The sequence below is a fragment of the Trachemys scripta genome, chromosome 9, assembly GCF_013100865.1.
Source record: "Trachemys scripta elegans isolate TJP31775 chromosome 9, CAS_Tse_1.0, whole genome shotgun sequence".
NCBI lineage: Eukaryota > Metazoa > Chordata > Testudines > Emydidae > Trachemys > Trachemys scripta.
In genome coordinates, this window is record NC_048306.1 from 55,981,513 (window position 1) to 56,004,950 (window position 23,438).

General features: G+C 44.1%; 1 protein-coding gene across 1 annotated transcript in view; it reads right to left on the reverse strand.

Annotated features, from left to right (window-relative positions):
• NGEF (neuronal guanine nucleotide exchange factor) overlaps nt 1–23,438 on the reverse strand; it is a 50,786-nt gene that overhangs the window by 21,301 nt on the left and 6,047 nt on the right. The window contains exons 2-5 of the mRNA XM_034781888.1: nt 11,254–11,528; nt 2,693–2,853; nt 2,314–2,466; nt 18–147 (exon numbers count right to left, since the gene is read on the reverse strand). Of these exons, the coding sequence (XP_034637779.1) occupies nt 18–147; nt 2,314–2,466; nt 2,693–2,853; nt 11,254–11,528 (719 nt within the window). The remainder of the gene's footprint in view (nt 1–17; nt 148–2,313; nt 2,467–2,692; nt 2,854–11,253; nt 11,529–23,438) is intronic.

The following is a 23,438-nucleotide window of genomic DNA, read 5'->3' on the forward strand; positions in this document are numbered from 1 at the left end:
CAGAAGAGGAGCTGTACCTGCACCAGTAGCTTGAGCCGAGTGATCCTCTGAAATGGCAAAATCAAAAAGGATGAGAAGGGCAGGCCTTTGCACTTGGGATCCATCTCCAACTGTGATATCACCTCCCGGAAAGCTGTCTTGTCTTGGCTGAGAATAGACAGACAGATTGAGAGTGCTTTGCTCACTTCCTTGTGTATCAGACCTGTGTTTGGAATGGGCATGTCTGTGTGTGGTGCTGCTTTCCATACCACCCCCTTCCCCAGAGACAGCATCTGCCTAGTCCTCTCTTCAACAAAGGGGAAAATAAATTCACTGAACACTCCTAGGTGTATTTTGGTTTAAGTTTGGGTTTATTTATAGCATTAGGGGATGGAAAAATAGACAATGTACAAGTCACTGTAGTGGATTCACATGTGTAGCACATATAGATTTAGCAGCACATGCTGAGTGTGTAGGAGTGCGTGAATGGGGTGTGTGTCCAAGTAGATGAGTCAGAGGCATAATTATACATTTTTACACAGTTGGATCATTGTGGCAAGGTAAAATCCACATATTCATAGGAACAAGCCATGCCATAAAGCAACTCAAGCTCAGATAGTCTTAGCTGTTATTGACAGGATGAAAAATCTTATCTGGCATCTTATTTGGCACTGCAGTGAAGCAGTTCGTACTGCTGTAGATTTACCTGGCATTGCCAGGGTTCTGCCATTTGGAGTTCACAGTGGTGGAGGTATTGCCAGTACAAATACAGTGCTGCAGTGAGGAATCTTACAAGTCCCAACTGGTATAAACAAAACACTACTCTAAGAAAGCTCCCTCTACGTGATGTTTCCTGGCACTTGCAAGAACTTGTTATGAGGAAACTTACGCTACTGGAGTCCTAGCTGACAGAAACAGCATAGATATGAGGATACTATTAATTTTGTTTGAAATTGGTCTTTAATGCATGTACTTGGAAATGCACAGTAGACGTTTAAACAAAAGAATTATTCATAAGGCAGGCAGGTATTCTTATGTTTGCATGACTGCTTGAATTACCAAATCCAAGACAGGCTGTAATTGTATGCCTGAGAGAGAGTGCAGAACTAAATGTAGGGGAAAACTCCAACATACAGCAGCAGATAAGCACTACAAAGTTTTCCTGCTTGATTAAATCATCCTGTTTTTTAAACTGATCATTCTTTCCCATACCCAAAAGACTCTCTACTTCAAACGCCTTCTCCAGGAGCCACCCCACATCCAAACAAGCCCCCTTAGTGATATCACACAATCCAGCCAATCTTCTATTTCTCTTCTGGGCTCAGCCAGCTGCTCTCGTCAAATTGTTCATATTCTGAGACTTCTTTGTGTTACTGGTGCCCCACAAGGCACTGCTCACCTCTGTCCCAGGAAACACTGGGATGCATGACATTTGAAAAGAGCAGTCTACCAAATCCAGCAAAGAGTTCCCTTGTAGCAGAGGATCCCATAGGTCTATAGTGTGTCCTTTTGGGGTCAAAGAGAGGGAGCTGGAGAGCAGAGAAAGGAAAGGGGCAGTACTCTTCCATACTCATCTGAAGCTAGCTAAAATGCTTGTTGCTAAAATGTGGAAATGTACAGGGCAAAATCTGTAACTGGTTGGCTTGAAAAAAATCCATGGCATTATTACTAAGGAGAAATTAATTCATTTGTTCAAAGACAAATTGCTAGGGTCCCCTATTTTGATCTGGTAAAAGAAAATTCCCAGCTGGCTAACAGAAATTTGCTGGATTTGAATATACTTGAGAGAACACTTAGGACAATATCCTCTGGTGCAGGTGACCTACATATAGTGTAAAACCAGGGCAAGATGGGGAAAGTAGCTTTATAGCCTTCAAGAACAGAATTTATCAACTCTCCATAGGGTACATGCCTTTCTGAGAAGCTCAAGACTGCTGTAACTAGACTCAGGACCACAAAGCTGAAATCATACAACTATCTTTATCTTCATAACTTTTGCCTCTACCTGCACTTCACACACATGCAGATTTTACAGCTTTGTGCTCTGTTGTATACATTATATGTTCTTTGCATTTTGTAAATGACAACTCTGAATGTATTTAGGATGCTAGTTTTCAACCTTGTTATCTGATCCTTCAAATAAAATTTAAACTATTTGTATGTTTTGTTTAAATAGATTCAGTTCCAGTTCAGGGAAAGGGTAGAGCTCATGTTTTCCAAACCAGTATCAATCCCCTGCAAATGCCAAGTTAAAAATAAAACGCTGTCATCTTGAATACAAAATTGGTTGTTGGATTTTTTGCAAATAATTCAGGGTCAGATAATAGCACTCACAGAAGTTGCTTGTAAGCTCTCTCCTGGTAGGTCTGGTTGGAGACGTAGGTTACATACACCGAGAAGTGATTAACTGTGTGCTGGTAGACAATGTCGCACACATCTGAGATCACAATGTTCTCTTCCACCCGCTGCTCAAGATCTAAGAGGAAACTAGATGAGAAAACCAGAATTCATATTAATCATGACCTGCAATTAAAGTCTTGGACCCAAACAGTTTGGAGGGGAAACCAATTAGTACTATTGCAGATTCTTTAAAAGGGGTTAAGTCTTCACCCAGTCGGCTCCTCTGTCCCTCCAGAACAGAAGTCATCTGAGCTAGTAGCAAGACCCTGTTCCCAACTCAGCAGAGCCAAAAGACTAATAGCAGTTGTCTTACCGTTCACTAACAGCCATGACATCCAGGACGTTGGAGAAGAGGATGTGAGCCTCAGATGGATGTAAGATCTTTTTCAGACGTTCATTCTCCATGAAGTGAGATACCAGCAGATTCAGACTCTTGTAGTATGAGGCTTCAGAAGTGACCAGTTCAAACATGGCCTTGAGGAAAATCCCAAAAAAGAAACATCAACAACATAGTAGTAGGTTGAGAGTTCATAACATTCATTGTGCACTCTACCTGTAAAAAGACACTATGAAAGCTCACGGGCTTGCTTAGTGATAATGAAAACATTCATACTGCGTGCTACTGACACAGTCCTGTACGGTTAACCATCTATTCCTGAATCAGTCAGTTTGGCTCCAAAATGCAATAAAAACTCAAATTGTACAATAGTAGCATCCTCTTATGTACTATATATGATTATGGCTAGGAAAGTGACTCTGAAATGGTACCTTGGTATGGCACACAACTTCTGAGGCCTGTGTGATTAGTTTACTGACAAAACAGAGTTGTACTGCTGTGTGCACTGCAGAGCCAACCTACTGTACCATAGTTGTAGAAAAACAATATAGCATCAGAAACAAATTGCTCACCAGTAACTGAGTTCCTTAAGAATATACAGGTCCACACCCTTAGAATATGCCTGTGCATACCATACGAGCCTGAAATTCTCTAGACCAGTAGTTCTCAGCCAGGGATACGCGTACCCTGGGGGTACTCAGAGGTCTTCTGGGGCTACAATATTTATATTCCAATTGATTTATTTTATAATATTATAAAAATTAGAAATTAAGCAATTTTTCAGTACTAGTGTGCTTTGACACTTGTATTTTTATGTCTGATTTTGTAAGCAAAGAGTTTTTAATGGAGGTGAAACTTGAGGTATGTAAGACAAATCAGACTCCTGAAAGGGGTACAGTAGTCTTGAAAGGTTGAGAGCCACTGGACTAGAAAGCTTTGATTGTTTGAGGGGGAGAAGGGAAAGACCCTGACTCAAGCCATGGAACACTCCATGCAAGACTATATAATGAGGCAGAGCTCTGGCACACTTTTGGTTCCTTCCACTTCCTCAAAGTCTTACAAACTCTGAAGATGTGGGGGTGGGAAACTATACTGATGATCTACTTGATGAACTCAAGTTATGGGTGAATAACTTTTCTCTTTTGACTAGGTTCAATACAGATCCCCTCTTGGGAGACTGGCAGGCAATGAGGACCAGCAAGGAGGTGGTACTGAAGAAGGTATCAACTAAACAATGACTGCAGAATTGCTCTTCAAATAAGGCCCCATGGGTCTAGAACCCAGGCCTGTAGAGCTACCAGGCAGCTGACAGCTCCAGGCCATCACCCAGCTGCAGTTGTAACCAATCTGTGCTCCGCTTCCCATGACCCACTGTGGACACAGACTCTGGGAAGCTTCACCTCAAGGGTTTGACCAACAGCAGCCCCATGGCTCCTGATCAGCTCCCTACCCTATATAAACTCAATGTGCATTCCAGGAAGTATCCAGGCAACAACCCAGATCTTCTGTAGCTACTATGACCATTCCTGCTCCTTGCCCTTGAATTCCTGACTTGACCTCTGCTTGATTTGAATTTCTCCTCTTGACTTGAACCATGAAACCTGACTCGGAATCTGGCCATTGGTATTGACCCTGGCCTGGACCTGACTATGAACTTCTCTGCTACTCTCAGCCCTATTATCACAGCTCACAAAGGAGAACCAAGCTCTGCGCAGGTAGTCCACCCAACTCCATGAAGGAAACATGGCACTGTGGGCCCAGCTGGCACAGCACTCTGCAGACAACCAGATGCTACAAGAGCAGGTGGCCCAGCTGCAGGATGAGAATGCCGCATACCTGGACCCAGTCTCCCTCCTAGAACTTTTCAATGGGGACTGCAAAAATTCAGGGGGTTGTTTACCAATGCTGCTGCTGTTTCTGCTCCACCCCCAGTCTTAACCCACTAACCAAGTGAAAGTAGGACTCATTATTTGTCTCCTGACGGGAGATGCATTGGACTGGGCCTCATCCCTACTCAAATGAGTGAGCCCAATGCTATCAAACTGGATTACCTTCCTCCAAAAAATCTCCACCATATTTGACAATCCCCACCATGCCTGCTTTGCAGAGGTGGCCCTCTGCAAATTTCAGCAGGGACAGGGTCCAGCCTCTTCTTGTCCCCCAGTGGCCTCCAAATGAACCTCCAGAAAGTGGAGGCAGTACAAACCTGGGAGCCCTCCAAAAACTTCAAGGAGCTACAACGCTTCCAGGGGTTCACTAACTTTTATAGGTGCTTTATCTCGGGGTTTTCAGGCCAAACAACTCCACTGACAGCAATTCTCCACACTGATGCCATCTTCACCTGGTCTCCAGAGGCCCAATAAGCATTCAACTGGCTGAAGACAACCTCTACCAGTGCCCCAATCCTGGACCTTCCCGACCCAGGACACCCTTTGTCGTTGCAACTGATGCCTCCAATGTGGCAATTAGGACCACTCTCTCCCAAAGGCATGGTCCCCGACCGCACCTCCACCCTTGAGCCTACTATTCACGGAAGCTAACTCTGGTCAAACAGAACTACGCAATTCTAGATAAAGAGCTTCTAGCCATCAAAGCAGCCTTTGAAGAATGGCATCACTATCTGGAATACACAGATCATAAAATATTGCAGCACCTCTGCCGAGCCACAGTGCTGAACCAAAGGCAGCTTCGCTGGGTCCTATTCTTTACACTCTCCAATTTCACCATCACATACCACCAGGGGCCCCAGAACAAGATGGCTGATGCCTTGTCCCGAAAAGGGGAACATCTCACCAGCCAAGAGTCTCCCCATGTGAAGTCCCTATGCATTCGTAAGCCCCGGTGCTTCCTGGATGCCACAATTCCCCAGATCTCACGTCACTGATCTTCTCAGCTACAGGGAAGGAGCCTCAAGAGATGAAAATCTCTCCTGTTCAGCTGAAAAAGATTTTCTAGCCAATAGTTCTAAACTCTCCCACATAGCTTTTTAGCTTTTCCTGAAAAAAAGTTTCTCCAAAAGTCATGGAAGAGTGACCCAAACTACTAATTGCAAAGACTTGAGACCTGTGTGATTGTATCTGATTCTGTTGCAACAGATGATCCAGAAGGGGTAGCAGAAGCAAGGATTGGCTCTTTTACCAAAGCCAATATATATATCAAACTGTCTGGCCCACTTTAGGGCTACCAACAGAACTGAGTCAACCAGTTCCAGCATGTTACTTTTCAGACACCTGCTTGACCATTTTGGGGTTTACTGGCCTCTGAACCAATCCCCAGGAGCAGTAGACCAAATAGGGTTGCAGATGGAATGCTGCACGTCCTCGCACAAGACAGATTTGCTCACAGCTCAAAGGAACAGTTCTGGTGGTTGGGAGAGCCTGTCCCTTTCACATACATCTTGACTTTATACCTGCAGTGCTCGCCATAAGCAGCTTTACAGCTGCTTCGTATTGGGACTTAAGTGATGGTGAGCCTTACGATTAAGAGATTGGACTGAGACTCAGGAGATCTGGAATCTATTTGTAACTTCATCACACTTCTTTTGTGCCAATTCACTTGAGCAATTCACTTAACATCCATGTGGCTTGTTTCCTCATCTGCAAACTAGGGAAAACACCACTACCTCTGAGGGGTGTTGCAACAATTAACTCATTGCCTATTAGTGTTCAAATACTACAGGAATAGGGCACCCTTCAGATGTCCATTGTTGTTTAGTGCTGTAAGTTTACTCAGTCATGTGCAAGAAGTGAGCTGTGCCAAACAAATAACTGAGACCCACAATAGAATTATTCAGGCTGGGGGCTGTGCCTTTATTGGAGCTGTCAGAGAAAGGAATGAGGCAAACCTCCATAAGGATTCATAAGGTATATGTTAGGAATTTCCCTTTGAGTCACCTCTTTGAAGTCAAACCTGTCTTCTGAATTCCTGAAACAACAAAATACCAATTTCACTGTTGTAGACCCCAAATCCAATTCTAGACCGTGATGGAGCTGGGACCAGGAAAAGAGGAATGGCAGACGCAGCTTAGTGCATGATGTGGCTCCCTCCTCTCTTCTGGACAGTACTGACCAGGCATCTAGTAGATCAGTGGTCTCAAACATCCAGCCCATTTGATGTATGTATGTGGCCTTCATGGAATATTTGATTTTCTCCAAAAATCTAATTTTTTTAAAGAAAAAAGATTCTATCCTCAGGTTATCCTCAAAGATAACCATAGAAAATTTAAACCGAATGTAAACTGATGCAGTGTTATCTTCCTAAGTTTGCAGACAGCCAGAAACAATGGCTTAGAAGTGTGGACCACACTATCCTATCAATCTCATGGGATTTTAACTAATTAAGACACTTTAAATGAGTTTTTCATCCCAGATCACTCAGAATCAAGCAGAGCAGGGACTTGAAACTGGTCTCACACTCCTAGGCTGGTGCCCTAATCACCAGGCTCCAGTGTGTTGGAGTAATCTCTCTTGCTCATGCCATCATGTGACCAGAGAGCCTTGGACCCAAAAACCTTCCTTACAAAAATTTAATCAAAACAAATATGTCTCCATGAAATGTTCTGACTTTGAAACAGCATATTTTGCCAAAATTTCATTTTGGCAAAGATGTTCTGATGAGATCTACTAAGCACCTAACATTCCTTGAAACCAGTGAATGTCCTAAAGCTGAGGAAAAAGAAGCTAGTATAGGAAAATCAATAGAGACTGTAGTGGATGGAAGGAGCCAGAATGGAGTAAAGTTATAATGGGAACAAGAGGGAGAGACTGAAAAGGAGAGAAGAGGACAGAACAGGGGAAGAAAAATGAACTGGCCAACAAAACTTCCATTTAAGATTAACACCAACAATGCTCAGCATATAATTTTTGACCCATGCTGAAGAAGTTTCTCTAAAATTGTTTCAACTCAATAAACCTTGATTAAAAGTTTTCTTCTTAATTCTGTGTAACCAGCTTTTCAAAGTCTAATATCTTGGTGACACAATTTGTTTTTAACCTACAGTACTACTCAGGGGCAGCGAGTTATATGGACCTGTGGTGCCCAGGCTCCAGCAATATTCAGGGTCCAGGGGCCCGATTCCAGCAATGTTTGGGGCCAGGTCTCTTCCCCCAACCCCTGCCGCCTCTGCGTGCCTCCCCTGAGTGTCCCTCAGTCCCCACCCACCTCCCCCGGGCGCCTAAGCGTCCCTTCCTCGAGCCAGTGGTTCCCCCCTGAAGCTCTGCCCTGTACTCTGCTCTGCCAGCTCCCAGCATCAACTGCCACCACTGGGTCCTAGCACCCCCCATCCACTAGTACCAGGGCAGGCTGCCCCTGCCCTTCTGCCTCGGACCCTTCCCTTTTCCGGCAGGACTCTCCACCAGCACAGAGTGCGCCCACAGTCACCGCTCCTGCCCCACACTGGGCAAGGGGCAGCCCCATGCCCCACCCCCAGTGAGGCTACAGTGAGGGGCAGCAGCAGGGGAGAAGGGGCACATGTGATGCCAGCCCCCTGCCAGTACCCACCACAGAGGAGGTAAGGGGGCTTCCTGGACCTGAGAGGGGCCCTAGGAGCACAGGAGGAGAGAGGGGGTCCCCTCCCCCAGAGCTCGCTTAGGGTTACTGCTGGTGGGGAGAGGGCTGGGGGGAGTCATCCTCTCTGGCCTCAGCCCCAGGGCAGCCTGCCTGCCCCCCAAACTCCTCGTCCCTGGCCCTGTCCCACCCCAGAGCCTGCATCCCCAACCAGAGCCCTCATGCCCCCGCACCCTAACCATCTGCCCCAGCCCCGTCTTGAACCCCTCACCCCTGTATCCCAACCCGCTGCCTGAGCCGCTCCCACACCCCAAACCCCTCATCACCAGCCCCACCCCAGAGCCCTCACATTTTTACATTATTTTAAAAAATATATATCGGCTTACAAGGCAGGTCTAGGGGGGTGGAACTTGGACCTGTTCTGAGCACCACCAAAAATTATACAAACCTGCCGCCCCTGGTACTACTTATACACTCAAGTAATTTAATTTATGGTCACTTGTTCCAAGCCCTCCCCCATTACATTCACATTCTGTCACTTCCTCCAGGGCAGTTCACTGTGAGAACCTGAGTAATGTCTCTTCTGGCTTGTTCTTCTATTTTTTGCATCATTAAATTATCTTCCATATAGTTCAAGAATGCCCTTGATGATTCATGTTTTGCTGTGCTTAATGCTCAGCAGATGTCTGGATAATTAAAGCTACCCATCGGTTATTTAGTCATTTCTGATAATTATTCCAATAACATGTCACTTTTTGTCATTTCCTCCTGACCCCTGTGGTCTACAACACATGTCCATGGCGAGTTCTTTTGTTTTTCCCATTCCTATGTTTCAGCCCACGTTATCTTGCAGTCACACTTCCTGTTGTTATTTTATATTTTTCTGCTCTTGTGTTCACTTCTGATGTAAAGTGCTACCTCATCCTTCTTTCCTCTTTATGTCTTGCCTATCCAGGGTCATAGCTATATTAATATTCTAATCAGTGACTCACCCCTTCCACCATATTTTGGTAGTGTGAACAAGGTAATAATTGGTGTCATGAAGTACCACTTCCTGCTCTTCCTACTTATTACCCAAATTTCTTACATTTTGTATTTTTAAAAAGAGTGAATTCTATTGCTCCTTTTATTGGTCATTGCTAACTCCCATCATCTTGTATTCAATCCTTCTCTGCTTAAAGTGTTACTGGGGTAAACAAAACGTCTTACCCCATCTGTCCTATTTTAAAACCTACCTAAATCAACCCTGCTAGCTTTGAACAAAGACAGCTAATATCCCATATGCTCAAACAAAAACCATTGTCTAGTCTTCACTCTCTACAAAAGATATTCCAGTGTTATAAGTAACGCTATGTTTTAGTCATGGGTATTTTTAGTAAAAGTCATGGACAGGTCACTGGCAGTAAACAAAAATTCATGGCATATGACCTATCCAAGACTTGTACTATATACCCCTGACTAAAACTTGGGCTGGGGGGCTGCGGGTGCTCTGGGGGCGTGGGCCGGGGGAGGGGGCACCACAAGTGCTGGGGGGAGAGGGCGGTGGCGGTGTGCGGTCCAGGACCCCCACTGGTGCTGGGGGGTGGGAGGGTTGGCAAGTCTGGCAGGCTTCCTATCTGGCTCTGCACGGCTCCCCAGAAGCAGCAGGCATGTCTCTGCAGCTCCTAGGGGGAGGAAAGGACGGGGGGCTCTGCGTGCTGCTGCTGCTGCTGCCATGAGCACTGTCTCCACGGCTCCCACTGGCCAGGAAGAGCCTCCTGGCCCNACTTCTTCGGATGCATCCGAAGAAGTGAGGTTTTTACTCACGAAAGCTTATGCCCAAATAAATCTGTTAGTCTTTAAGGTGCCACCAGACACAGAATTTTAAAATATTGTGCGCAGAATTTTAAAATTTTTGGCACAGAATTCCCCCAGGAGTAAGTGCTTCTGATGGAGTGTCTGTACACCATCCTGGTTGAAGAATGAAGGAGTTAAATCTCTTCACTGGCCTGAGAGGAAAAATATCCCAGAGAGACTGCCTGAGGTGCAAAGCCTTTAGACAGTAGCTAGTAACAGTGGCCCCAGGGGCTGCTGAAAGGTGGGGCCAACAGCTTTGTCCCAGGAGCAGGGAAGCCATAATGAATGTTTTCACTAATGTGTGCATCACTGCGACAGCCCTGAGTGTACAGTCAACAACCCACTCAACGCATTATTTGACACAGCCCTATAAATTAACAGTACAAAAACCATATTCAGAGATAGCATAGTCTGTGCAGTTAAAGTGCTCACACATCCTTATTGACCCAGTTTTGCGTACTGCAGTCATCATTCTGTTTTAAAGTAAGGACTGACTCAAAGGATCAACACTGCAAAATAAGGAAACTCCACTGGGACTGGTGACCAACTGTTTAATTCCTTTTATTCCAATTCATTTTTAATTATATTAAACAAAGTCAATCTTCCTAGGAATGACAGAAAGTATGATTCCTTCCTCTGACACCAGAAGAGGATTATCTGGCATGGAGGGAGGCCAAAGAGGGTACTGTAATTAGTACTTCATTGATCCTTTACCTCCTTGTAAATCAGTAGTAGCAGTAATGAGAAGCTATGTTCTCCACTGTTGCTATTGAGGTTGCCAGTAGCAAGATTCTCTTCTGGTGATGGGGTAGGATACAGGCAGGGCTTAAATTCTCAGAGATTATTTCCAGAAGTCTCCCATAACTCTCACCCCATTCAGGGCTCTGGGCTTCAGCGAGGCGGGCGCCAGGGCTTCAGCCTCCACAAGAGGCACCAGGGCTCCCGCGGGTTTGAAAATAATAGGCTCTGGCTGAATTTAAGCCCGGGGTACAGAACTTCCTCATGCTCTTTGGAAAGTGAAATTCATTAGCATTCTGGGGGTATGACATATGGGGGTATGACAATCTGTCACTGGCTGCAGTGGAACTTCCTTATTTTTGAATGTTGATATTTTGACTTAAGTGACTCTAGTCACACCGACTTTAAGCAAAAACCCAGCAGAAAAACTCTTTATTCCCTCTCATGCCTTCCATTACCTCCTGCAGTTTGATCTCATCTGGCTGAAGGATATTCAGGACACCGCTGCTCCTGATCTCTGGAAGATCCTGCCACAAGTTAAACCTGGAGGTGGAGTTCCTGAGCAAGCTGATTTGGGGAAGAGTCCTGCTTTCTGCAGTATTTGTGGATTCTGCCTCTGATGATGTCTCCTCACCAGTTGAGCACTCCTCAGGGTCTGTCTGTGCATCTTGCAGTCGTCTGGTTTCAATCTCCTGAAGTGTAGATTTATCTCGATATTCCTGATACAAGAGCCCTAGAAGCCAACATGATGGTTAGAGAGTTTTATTGAACAATATATGGAAAAGAATATGGATTTATTTTGGCGTGAATATTTTACTTTAGTTCATCAAAGCAAAGAGGTAGAAAGCATCCATTCCAGAGTGAAAGAAAAAGCCAGATGTTGATTTCCCAGCCTCAACCAAAAGCGGAAAGAATAAAATTACAAAACTGGAAGTACATGCAGAATCCGATGAATCCACTATCAGTTTCTATATGTGAAAATGGAACTGTCTCATTTCTCAGTGGGGTCTTTAGAAAGGTCTGCAAGAAAAGGCTCTTCCCTTATCTTTCTATAATGCTACTACACTATTAAGGATCTACATATCTGCTGGGGAGGTGGCATTATATAAATCTGTTTTACTTTAATCCCCATTAAAGACAAGGGAGCATCTTCCATTGATTTCAATGGGGATAGGATCAGGTCCTTAAAGAGGAAGGGTAATCAGGTCATTAAAGTACTAGATAAACCAGGGATCAGGAGACCTGGGTTCTGTTCCTGGCTTTGCCACTAACTTCCTGGGTGAATTTGAGCATATCACTTAATCTCTCTGTGCCTCTGTTCTCTGTGATACTTCACAGTGGATAAATTATTTAATGTTCATGAGGTGCTTGAATATGACGGTGACAAGTGCCAGCCATAGAAAAATAAATAAAACTTTAAGGGAAAACTGCAACCATTTTGTTCAGTCCAGCAGTCTCAAAGGCCACCTCACTATATTTAAACTACTAAATGTTTGACAACAATATGTAGTTATAATTTACATTTCTGATCTTACAGCTACGGAAAACTCTTCAGATGATAGTGGTAGACCTATTCATTTAATTCAATGAATCTGGTAATCTACTCTCTCATCCTCAATGTTATGTTTAAATGCAGAAAAGTGACTTGGAGTTTAGTGTTCAGAATAGAGAACTGGGAGTCAGGGTTCCTTAGCTCTAGCAACCATTGGATTTTGCTCTATGACAAGTTATGAGACATCTAGTGACTTGCGGAATATCTATCAGAACAGGAAGATCTTAATGGGGGAATCCAAAATAAACATCCCTCAACTGAATGAAATAAAATCAGTTATATTTAAAACTGTTCAAAGCCATAAATAATATCTAAATGTACTGGTCTTGTCATTTATATATTTTGAGTGCATTCACTCTTAAATTCCCATTGATTTTCCCAAAATTCCTTCAGAATCTGGGGCAGGGGAAGTTCCTCTGAATTAGGCAAAACTTCCTTCTGATTTTCAGAGGCCTACCCCTAACAAAAGAAAACTACAAAATAATCTTTACTTTGGAAGTTTTAAGCTTTAGTATTTCTCATAAGGCTGCTGTTAGTTGTCCCATTTTTCTCTTTACAGTCATCCAGTGGAACCTGAAAACCAATTACTTGGATCTAGAATATGAATTACTAGATTTGACAACACAGGAGTGTCAATTAGTCTCCTGTTAGTCATTCGCTCCATTTACTTAATATAAATTGCATTCTTTAAATTTATCTCCCTTGGTTTATACTTGAATCTAACATCTGCTGGGAAAGCAATACAGCAGTACACAGACAAACCAGGAAGTTTTTGGAGTGTTGGCGACAACTTCCTGGTGCAGCTACTGGAGGAACCAACCAGGGGCTGTTCTCCTCTTGACCTGCTGCTTACAAACAGGGAAGAATTGGTAGGGGAAGAAGAAGTGAGTGGCAACCTGGGCAACAGTGACCATGAGATGGTTGAGTTCAGGATACTCATAAAAGGAAGAAAGGAGAGTAGCAAAATATGGACCCTGGACTTCAGAAAAGCAGACTTTGACTCCGGTAGGGAACTGATGGGCAGGATCCCCTGGGAGACTAATATGAGGGGGAAAGGAGTCCAGGAAAGCTGTCTGTATTTTCATAGAATCATAGAATATCAGGGTTGGAAGGGACCTCAGGAGGTCATCTAGTCCAACCCCCTGCTCAAAGCAGGACCAATTCCCAACTAAATCATTCCAGCCAGGGCTTTGTCAAGCCGGGCCTTAAAAACCTCCAAGGAAGGAGATTCCACCACGTCCCTAGGTAACGCATTCCAGTGCTTCACCACTCTCCTAGTGAAATAGTGTTTCCTAATATCCAACCTAGACCTCCCCCACTGCAACTTGAGACCATTGCTCCTTGTTCTGTCATCTGCCACCACTGAGAACAGCCGAGCTCCATCCTCTTTGGAACCCCCCTTCAGGTAGTTGAAAGCAGTTATCAAATCTCGCCTCGTTCTTCTCTTCTGGAGACTAAACAATCCCAGTTCCCTCAGCCTCTCCTCATAAGGCATGTGCTCCAGAACCCTAATCATTTTTGTTTCCCTCCGCTGGACTCTTTCCAATTTTTCCACATCCTTCTTGTAGTGTGGGGCCCAAAACTGGACACAGTATTCCAGATGAGGCCTCACCAATGTAAAATAAAGGGGAACGATCACGTTTCTCGATCTGCTGGCAATGCCCCTACTTATACAGTCCAAAATGCCGTTAGCTTTCTTCGCAACAAGAGCACACTGTTGACTCATATCCAGCTTCTCGTCCACTGTGACCCCTAGGTCCTTTTCTGCAGAACTGCTACCTAGCCATTCAGTCCCTAGTCTATAGCAGTGCATAGGATTCTTCCGTCCTAAGTGCAGGACTCTGCACTTGTCCTTGTTGAACCTCATCAGGTTTTTTTTGGCCCAATCCTTAATTTGTCTAGGTCCCTCTGTATCCGATCCCTACCCTCCAGTGTATCTACCACGCCTCCCAGTTTAGTGTCATCTGCAAACTTGCTGAGAGTGCAGTCCACACCATCCTCCAGATCATAAATAAAGATATTAAACAAAACCGGCCTCAGGACCGACCCTTTGGGCACTCCGCTTGAAACCGGCTGCCAACTAGACATGGAGCCATTAATCACTATCCGTTGAGCCCGACGATCTAGCTAGCTTTCTATCCACCTTACAGTCCATTCATCCAGCCCATACTTCTTTAACTTGGCGGCAAGAATACTGTGGGAGACCGTATCAAAAGCTTTGCTAAAGTCAAGGAATAACACATCCACTGCTTTCCCCTCATCCACAGAGCCAGTTATCTCATCATAGAAGGCAATTAGGTTAGTCAGGCACAACTTCCCCTTGGTGAATCCATGCTGACTATTCCTGATCACTTTCCTCTCCTCTAAGTGTTTCATAATTGATTCCTTGAGGACCTGCTCCATGATTTTTCCAGGGACTGAGGTGAGGCTGACTGGCCTGTAGTTCCCTGGATCCTCCTTCTTCCCTTTTTTAAAGATGGGCACTACATTAGCCTTTTTCCAGTCATCCGGGACCTCCCCTGATCGCCATGAGTTTTCAAAGATGATGGCCAATGGCTCCGCAATCACATCCACCAACTCCTTTAGCACCCTCGGATGCAGTGCATCCGGCCCCATGGATTTGTGCTCATCCAGTTTTTCTAAATAGTCCCGAACCACTTCTTTGTCCACGGAGGGCTGGTCACCTCCTCCACATACTGTGCTGCCCAGTCCAGCAGTCTGGGAGCTGACCTTGTTTGTGAAGACAGAGGCAAAAAAAGCATTGAGTACATTAGCTTTTTCCACATCCTCTGTCACTAGGTTGCCTCCCTCACTCAGTAATGGGCCCATACTTTCCTTGACTTTCTTCTTGTTGCTAACATACCTGAAGAAACCCTTCTTGTTACTCTTAACATCTCTTGCTAGCTGCAATTCCAAGTGCGATTTGGCCTTCCTGATTTCACTCTTGCATGCCCGAGCGATATTTTTATACTCCTCCCTGGTCATTTGTCCAATCTTCCACTTCTTGTAAGCTTCTTTTTTGCATTTAAGTTCAGCAAGGATTTCACTGTTAAGCCAAGCTGGTCGCCTGCCATATTTACTATTCTTTCTACACATCGGGATGGTATGTTCCTGCAACCGCAATAAGGATTCTTTAAAATACAGCCAGCTCTCCTGGACCCCTTTGCCCTTCATGTTATTCTCCCAGGGGATCCTGCCCAACTGTTCCCTGAGGGAGTCAAAGTCTGCTTTTCTGAAGTCTGAATTTTAAAGAAGTCTTATTGAGGGCACAGGAACAAACTATCCCAATGTGCAGAAAGAATAGCAAATATGGCAGACGACCAGCTTGGCTTAACAGTGAAATCTTCGGTGAGCTTAAACACAAAAAGGAAAAGAAGTGGAAACTTGGTCAGATGACTAGGGAGGAGTATAAAAATATTGCTTGAGCATCCAGGGGTGTAATCAGGAAGGCCAAAACACTACTGGAGTTGCAGCTTGCAAGGGATGTGATGGGTAACAAGAAGGGTTTCTACAAGTATGTTAGCAACAAGAAAAAGGGAAAGCGTGGGACCCTTAATGAATGGAGGAGGCAACCTACTGATAGATAATGTGGAAAAAGCTGAAGTACTCAATGCTTTTTTTTGCCTCGATCTTCACAGACAAGGTCAGCTCCCACGCTGCTGTCCTGGACAACACAGTATGGGGAAGAGATGAGCAGCCCTCAGTGGTGAAAGAACAGGTTAAGGACTATTTAGAAAAACTAGACATACACAAGTCCATGGAACCATTTTGAAGCACATGGAGGAGAGGAAGGTGATCAGGAACAGTCAACATGGATTCACGAAGGGCAAATCATGCCTGACCAACCTGATTGCCTTCTATGATGAGATAACTGGCTCTGTGGATATGGGGAAAGCGGTGGACGTGATATATCTTGACTTTAGCAAAGCTTTTGATACAGTCTCCCATAGTATTCTTGCCAGCAAGTTAAAAAAGTATGGATTGGATGTATGGACTACAAGGTGGATAGAAAGCTGGCTAGATTGTTGGGCTCAACGGGTAGTGATCAATGGCTTGATGTCTAATTGGCAGCTGGTATCAAGCGGAGTGCCCCAGGGTTGGTCCTGGGACCGGTTTTGTTCAACATCTTTATTAATGATCTGGATGATGGGATGAATTGCACCCTCAGCAAGTTCGCGGATGACACTAAGCTGTGGGGAGAGGTAGATATGCTGGAGGGTAGGGATAGGGTCCAGAGTGACCTAGAGAAATTGGAGGATTGGGCCAAAAGAAATCTGATGAGGTTCAACAAGGACGAATGCAGAGTCCTGCACTTAGGACAGAAGAATCCCATGCACTGCTACAGGCTGGGGACTGACTGGTTAAGCAGCAGTTCTGCAGAAAAGGACCTGGGGATTACAGTGGACGAGAAGCTGGATATAAGTAAGCAGTGTGCCCTTGTTGCCAAGAAGGCTAATGGCATATTGGGCTGCATTAGTAGGAACATTGCCAGCAGATCAAGGGAAGTGATTATTCCCCTCTATTCGGCACTGGTGAGCCCACATCTGGAGTACTGCATCTAGTTTTTGGCCCCCCACTACAGAAAGGATGTGGACAAATTGGAGAGGGCAACAAAAATGATCAGGGGGCTTGGGCACATGACTTACGAGGAGAGGCTGAGGGAACTGGGCTTGTTTAGTCTGCAGAAGAGAAGAGTGAGGGGGAATTTGATAGCAGCCTTCAACTATCTGGAGGGGGGGTTCCAAATAGGATGGAGCTTGGCTGTTCTCAGTGGTGGTAGATGACAGAACAAGGAGCAGTAGGAAAAACTATTTCACTAGGGGGGTGGTGAAGCAATGGAATGGGTTACCTAGGGAGGTGGTGGAATCTCCATCCTTAGAGGATTTTAAGGCCCAGCTTAACAAAGCCCTGGCTGTGATGATTTAGTTGGTGTTGGTCCTGCTTTGAGCAGGGGTTGGACTAGATGACCTCCTGAGGTCCCTTCCAACCCTGATCTTCTATGATTCTAAGTGTTGTGATTGTTAAATGAACAAGGATGCAGGTGTCAGCCATTGCATAAATACTTTATTTTGCTTTACTCAATAAGGGTTAAAATCTATCTGGCAAAATGTATAAATTATATTGTATCTCATAAACAGTTTTCATATATAACAATGCGAGAGACAGATCAGGAGTTTGTGTACCAGGTATTTCAATTTTTTTTAAACTCATACCAATTAATGTTGAACCTATATTTCTAGACACCGTTATGATGGTAAAACTGTGGACATAAGAAACACATTACCACATTCTGTCAGTGTATCTTGTAAACTGTTCTTTCTGGAAAGATATTCAAAACTGGATTAAAATAGCAATAGGATTAGCTGTACCTTGGAAACCATACACTTTTCTGTTAGCTTCCTACACTATAAATGAAGAAAAGAGACTTTCCTTTAAGTTTATCACGATGCTACTTACATAATCTCTCATAGTCTGCTATACTTATATGGTTTCATACATGTTATCTGTTAATCGTCAATAGTGTGCTCAGCCCTGTACATAACACAGCGCATGTATTGGGATGTACAGAACATTTAAAGCTTGTGAAGGGAACCCTCCTGAATCAGCACTGACTTTAGTGAGACTCCTCATGTACTTAAACTTAAGCATGTGCTTAAATGCTCTGCTGCACTGGGGCCCAGAGTGTTCACTGGCTTAGAGGATCAAGCCTTAGGAGAGCAGGGAAGGCTGGGGAAATGCAGTCCCCGGGGCATGCTGGGGAATAAGGGGACTATATAAAAAAGACTACCTTTTCCACAGTAGAGGAGACGTGGAAGGAAGGAAGTTGTGCTGATGGATCTTGTCCTGAAAGTTATGGGCAAATAAACCCACTTTGTTTTTGTTTTGTGGAATTGTGGTTTATTCTCTTTGTAAACATTTAGAGGCAGATCCCTTTAATAAGGATCTGTCGGGTAGACTCTTTTCTTCTGTTTTTGGAGAAGATGAAATAAAACTCTAGGCAACAAAATTCTTGTTTTGTTAATAGGTTCCCTATCTGATCCACCTTTCATTTGATCTGCCAAAGAGTGAAGACAACATCCCTTTCCAAAGGAGCCTTCAGCCCAAAAGCAGAGGCAAAGTAAGGGAGATATAGACAGACTTGGATTACCAGAGGTAAGTTGTTATAGGGTGTTGTAGAGTTTTTTCCTAATAAATCTGTAATATTACAATTAACTTAGAAGTGTCAGCATAGGTATGGTTGGAGAGAGAAACACATTTTAAAGAAGGATTTGAAGGTAGAGGGAAGCCTACCTAGTGCACTGCATTGGGGAGGGTGTTCCAGACATAGAGAAAGTATGAAAGCATGAACATGATATTGAGAGAAGGACAGAAAAGAGGATGAGTAGGAAGACCTTTGGGCAGAGCAAAGACAGCAAAAAGCCATATACTATAATATGAAAACAGAGATATAGGCAGTGACGGACTTGGGAAGTGTATTGCTGGTAAGGATGGGAAGCATGAACTTGATATGGAAGGTGAGGGGAGTTAATGTAACTGGAGCAGCAAGTGAAGATGATTTTATCCGCAGTATTTTGGGACAGACTGAAGGGAAGCAAAGTGAGAATCAGGAAAGTTAAGCAGGAGGCTATGGTGATCATGGCCTAGAGAGGCATTTTAGACGGACTGAAAGGTAGGAATTGATTTTTTTAAGATGTTGAAGAGAGAGAAACTATGATCTGGGATTGCCCTGAATATGGGGACAGAGGAGGAGTCAAAGATTACACTAAAGATACGTGTACCTCTTGTTACAAAAGTTTTATTGAGCAATGGTTGTCTAGGTATTAGCTGGTTTTAACAATACAAATCTTAGAATCAGAGTGTGGAAGTATGGAATTGTTGTCACATTGATTTAAATGGCTAAAGTAGTGGAATGCATCTATGCTAGTCATAGGTTTTATATATTCTCATTTTGAACCTCTCTCTGCTATTATTTTACTTCATTTTGTCCATTTGTATTAAAAACTGAAAATTGTATGTGATCATGGAATTAGACTGTATCATAAAGCATACACACAAGGGGGACGAATTAAAGGTGCATAGACAACCTTCATCCTGGCATTTCTAACTTATGAGTGTTTGATTTTGCAACTTACTTAACGCAGGTTTTTAATATTTTGTATGTAACAGTATATATATAGTTTAGTGTTTCCTGGAGCCATTTGGAATGAATTCTGGTTCACTGCACCCACCTGAAATAGATTCCACGTTTGACTCGCAGAGGTCTGCTTGGCCCTAATTTTAAACCTGCCCTGGACCTAAGACAGAGCTGATCACAGCCAATCTGAACCTGACCCGAGAATGTTGAGTTGTTTTCAGAACCAACCTGACCCAAACCCAACACTTCCTCCAGAACCTGTGTCAGCACTGCCACCTTGTCCTGCTCGCCACGCCTCAGGCTTGCTATCCATCTCCAGCTGCCTCCTGCCTGATGGATCGGCCTTGTGGTAGCTGCGTGTCCCACTACTGCCAGCCTCCACAGCTTCACTGAGTGTATGTGCTGCCAAATAAGAGGCACTGTAATCGAATGTTAAACTGTATTGTACTGCTCAGCCACTAGGTGGCGCTGTGTGTAACATACTTGGTTTTAAACAAATCTCAGCCATACCTGCATTAAGACACTTACGATTACAGCCCTGCGTGGATACAAAAATGTGTATTCGCATCCGATCTGCGATCCGCAAAAATTGTCTGCAGATATCTGCATCCACGGATATGGATATCTGCAGATATCCATGGATTTGCAGGCCTCTAAACACTGCGCAGCAGTGACCAGTGGCGCTGGAACGGAGGGTGGGGGAAGGAGGAGTCTCGGACATCCACTTTTCACAGGGGTGGACCCCTCCCCCTTCCACTCTTCTTCCGCCCCGACCCCCACCCCATCTCCTCTCTGGCCAGGCCAGCATGGAGCCTAGCCAGACAGCCCTGGGTAGCCACAGCAGACCCTCCACCTGCCCAAGTGGCCAGCTGTGAGGAACTGCAGCGTGGACCCTCTGCCTGCCCTGGGCAGGGAGCCTGGGGGGCAGGGACACGGACCTGGGGCTTCTCAGGCCCACCCGCCCAGGGCAGGTGGAGGGTCCGCCACAGTCCCCACAGCTGCCCGCCCGGCTCTTATCCTGGCTGGGCTGTGGCTCCAAGGCGCCCCTCCCCACCCCCCTCAGCCGGAACCTGGTCGGAGAGAGCCGTGTTGGCCACTGTGGGGAGCCTAAGTCCCTCCACCTGCTCTGGTGAGTCTGTGCTGCAGCTCCAGAGCCCTGCACAGATACAAAATCTGTATCTACAGCCGAGCTGCTATCCGCAAAAATGGTCCATGGATATAAAGCAGATACCTGCGGATTTGCAGGGCTCTACTTATGATGAACACATCTCATATGTATAAGCAAGCTCTATGACCAGTCCATATCTGGTACAGAAGAATGTGACATGGTGTCAGGAGTAAACTAAGAATAGAGACAGAAGGAACAGCAATAAAGGATGCAGGATCTCATTGCCATGCCATTCTTCAGTGCCCCAGAGAATTTCAACTTTGACAAACCTTCACAATGAACAGACTGGAAGCAGTATTTTGCAAGATTTCAAATTGCAAACAAACTCCTCAAAGAAACTGAAGATACCTGTGTATCTTTTTTTAATTTATGCTATGTGGAAGCGAGCAGACCATATCTTTAAATCTTTTGACTTTCCTGAAGACAGTCACAAATGACTATGAAAGGGTTCTGGCTATGTTTGATGCATACTTTATACCCCAGAAAAATGTGGTTTATGAAAGACGATGTTTTCATCAGAGAATTTGAGAACCAAGGGAAAATGTTGAACATTTTATAAGAACTCTGCAGACATTGGCTGAAAACTGTAATTTTGGAAATGAAAAAACATGAAAATATCAGACAGAGGCTGGTTATTGGGTTAACAGATAAAAATCTTTCAGAGCAACTACAACTCAAGAAAGATTTAACCCTAGGCACAGCTATACAGATGGCAAAGCAGTCAGAATTAGTCAAACTGTACAAAATACAGGAGCAAATTGAAAAACCTGAAACTTGCTTAGAAACTTTAAACAGACACTTGAGTGTTAAGTTATTATCATAAAACCCCTGAGGCAAGGAGAGAGAACTCCAAGGTTAAAGAAGGACAAATTTCAGCCTACACACACAAGGTGTGGAAAAAATCATATCCCAAGAGATGATGCATGTCCAGCTAGAGGCACACTATATAATAAATGCATGAAATGTGCACATTTTGCATCTGTTTCCTGCACCAAAGCAGTCAGGGAGTTGGCTCATATTACAGAGAATCAAGAGCCATTTTTTCCAGACTCTATCTCTTGTATTGACATAGAGCCTGCCTGGAGAGTGAAACTGAATATTCATAGCAAGACAATTGACTTAGGAGCTGCCCTCACCAGTCATCTCAGAAGGGATTCACAATCACCTTTAACCTCTCCCAGAGCTGAAGTCACCTGACACAGCTCTGAGTAGCCATGGAGGTATTCTTAATTGCATGAACCAGTTCATCACAGAAATAGTTTACAAAGACTAAAGTTTTGCATTCAAGTGTATCTGATCAAAGGACCACAGACCAACACCCTTCTCAGCCACAGTGTGGCAGCCATGATGGGTTTAGTTAGAAAGGTAGATGAACTCAATGGAATATTTGGTGATATTGGGCTTTTGAAAGGTGATCCAGTACAAATAAACTTGAGACAACGCTGAACCATATAGTGTACATACCCCTCGCCGGATTCTTATCCATTACTTCATAAAGTGGAAAATGAGTTAGAGAGAATGGTGCAGATTGGCATAATTGAGAAAATTGCTGAGCCAATAGCATGGTGTGCCACAATGGTACCAATTATAAAGAAAAATATGAATGTGTGGATCTTAAAGGACTTAATGAAGCAGTCCCAACATTGCATGACTTCCTCCCAAAAGTGAAAGGAGGCACAGTATTCTCAAAGCTGGCAAATTAGCCAAAGAAAATGCTAAACTGACTACATTCATCACATCCTTTGGGAGATTTTGTTTTCAAAGATTATCTTTTGGGATTATCAGTGCACCTGAAATTTTCCAAAGAAAGATGGTAGAACTGTTAATAAACACAAATGGAGTTGTACGTTTCATGGGTGATATTCTGATACATGGATCTTCAATGAAAGAACACACCAAAACCCTCAATGAAGTCCTAACCTAAGCAGTCAGTCTAGTCTGAAGCTAAACAAGGAAAAGTGCGTTTTCTGCATGCCCCAAATCAAGTTTCTGGGACAGACAAACAAAAATGGAATCAATCCTAGCCCTGAGAAAGTGAAAGCAATTCAAGAATTGAATGCACCAATGAATGTACTAGAACTGAGATGTACACCAGGGATGATAAATTATCTTGGTCGATACCTACAAGACCTTTCTACAGTGATAAACCACTGAATGAACTGTTAAAGTCCAGCACATCGTGCCCAGGGGTGCCAAATCAAAAAACTGCCTTCAAAAAGCTAAAAAATTATCTCAACAGCTCCAGTTCTCAATTACTATGATGTCCACAAACCCACAGCGATAACAGACCATAAACTGCTTGTAACACTCATCAATGGAAAAGATCTTGATCAAGCACCTCTGAGATGCCAATGTCTATTGCTAAGATTAATGTAATTCAACTCAATTGCTAGATATATTCCTGGGAAAAATCTGGTAGCAGCAGACGCTCTGTCACGGAGCCCAGCATCGCACTCAACTACGTGTGAGTTTGAAGATGACGTAAAGGCATATGTATATATTGCGGACACATACAAACTAGTGTCAGAAAAGAGACTATTCCCGCCAGGGAAAGCAACCTCGACAGACATGCAACTTCAGGAAGTTCTAAGTTACATTGGGGCAGCTGGCCCAAGTATCTAAAGGATACTAAGGAAGTGACAAAAGACTTCAGCAAGTCAAATGGACTCATGATTAAAGGCAACTTATCGTCATTCCAAACAAAATGAGAAGAGAAATCCTAAACCTCATCCATGAAGAACATCAAGAATTAATTAAATACCATAAACAGGCTAACCAGTCAGTGTGG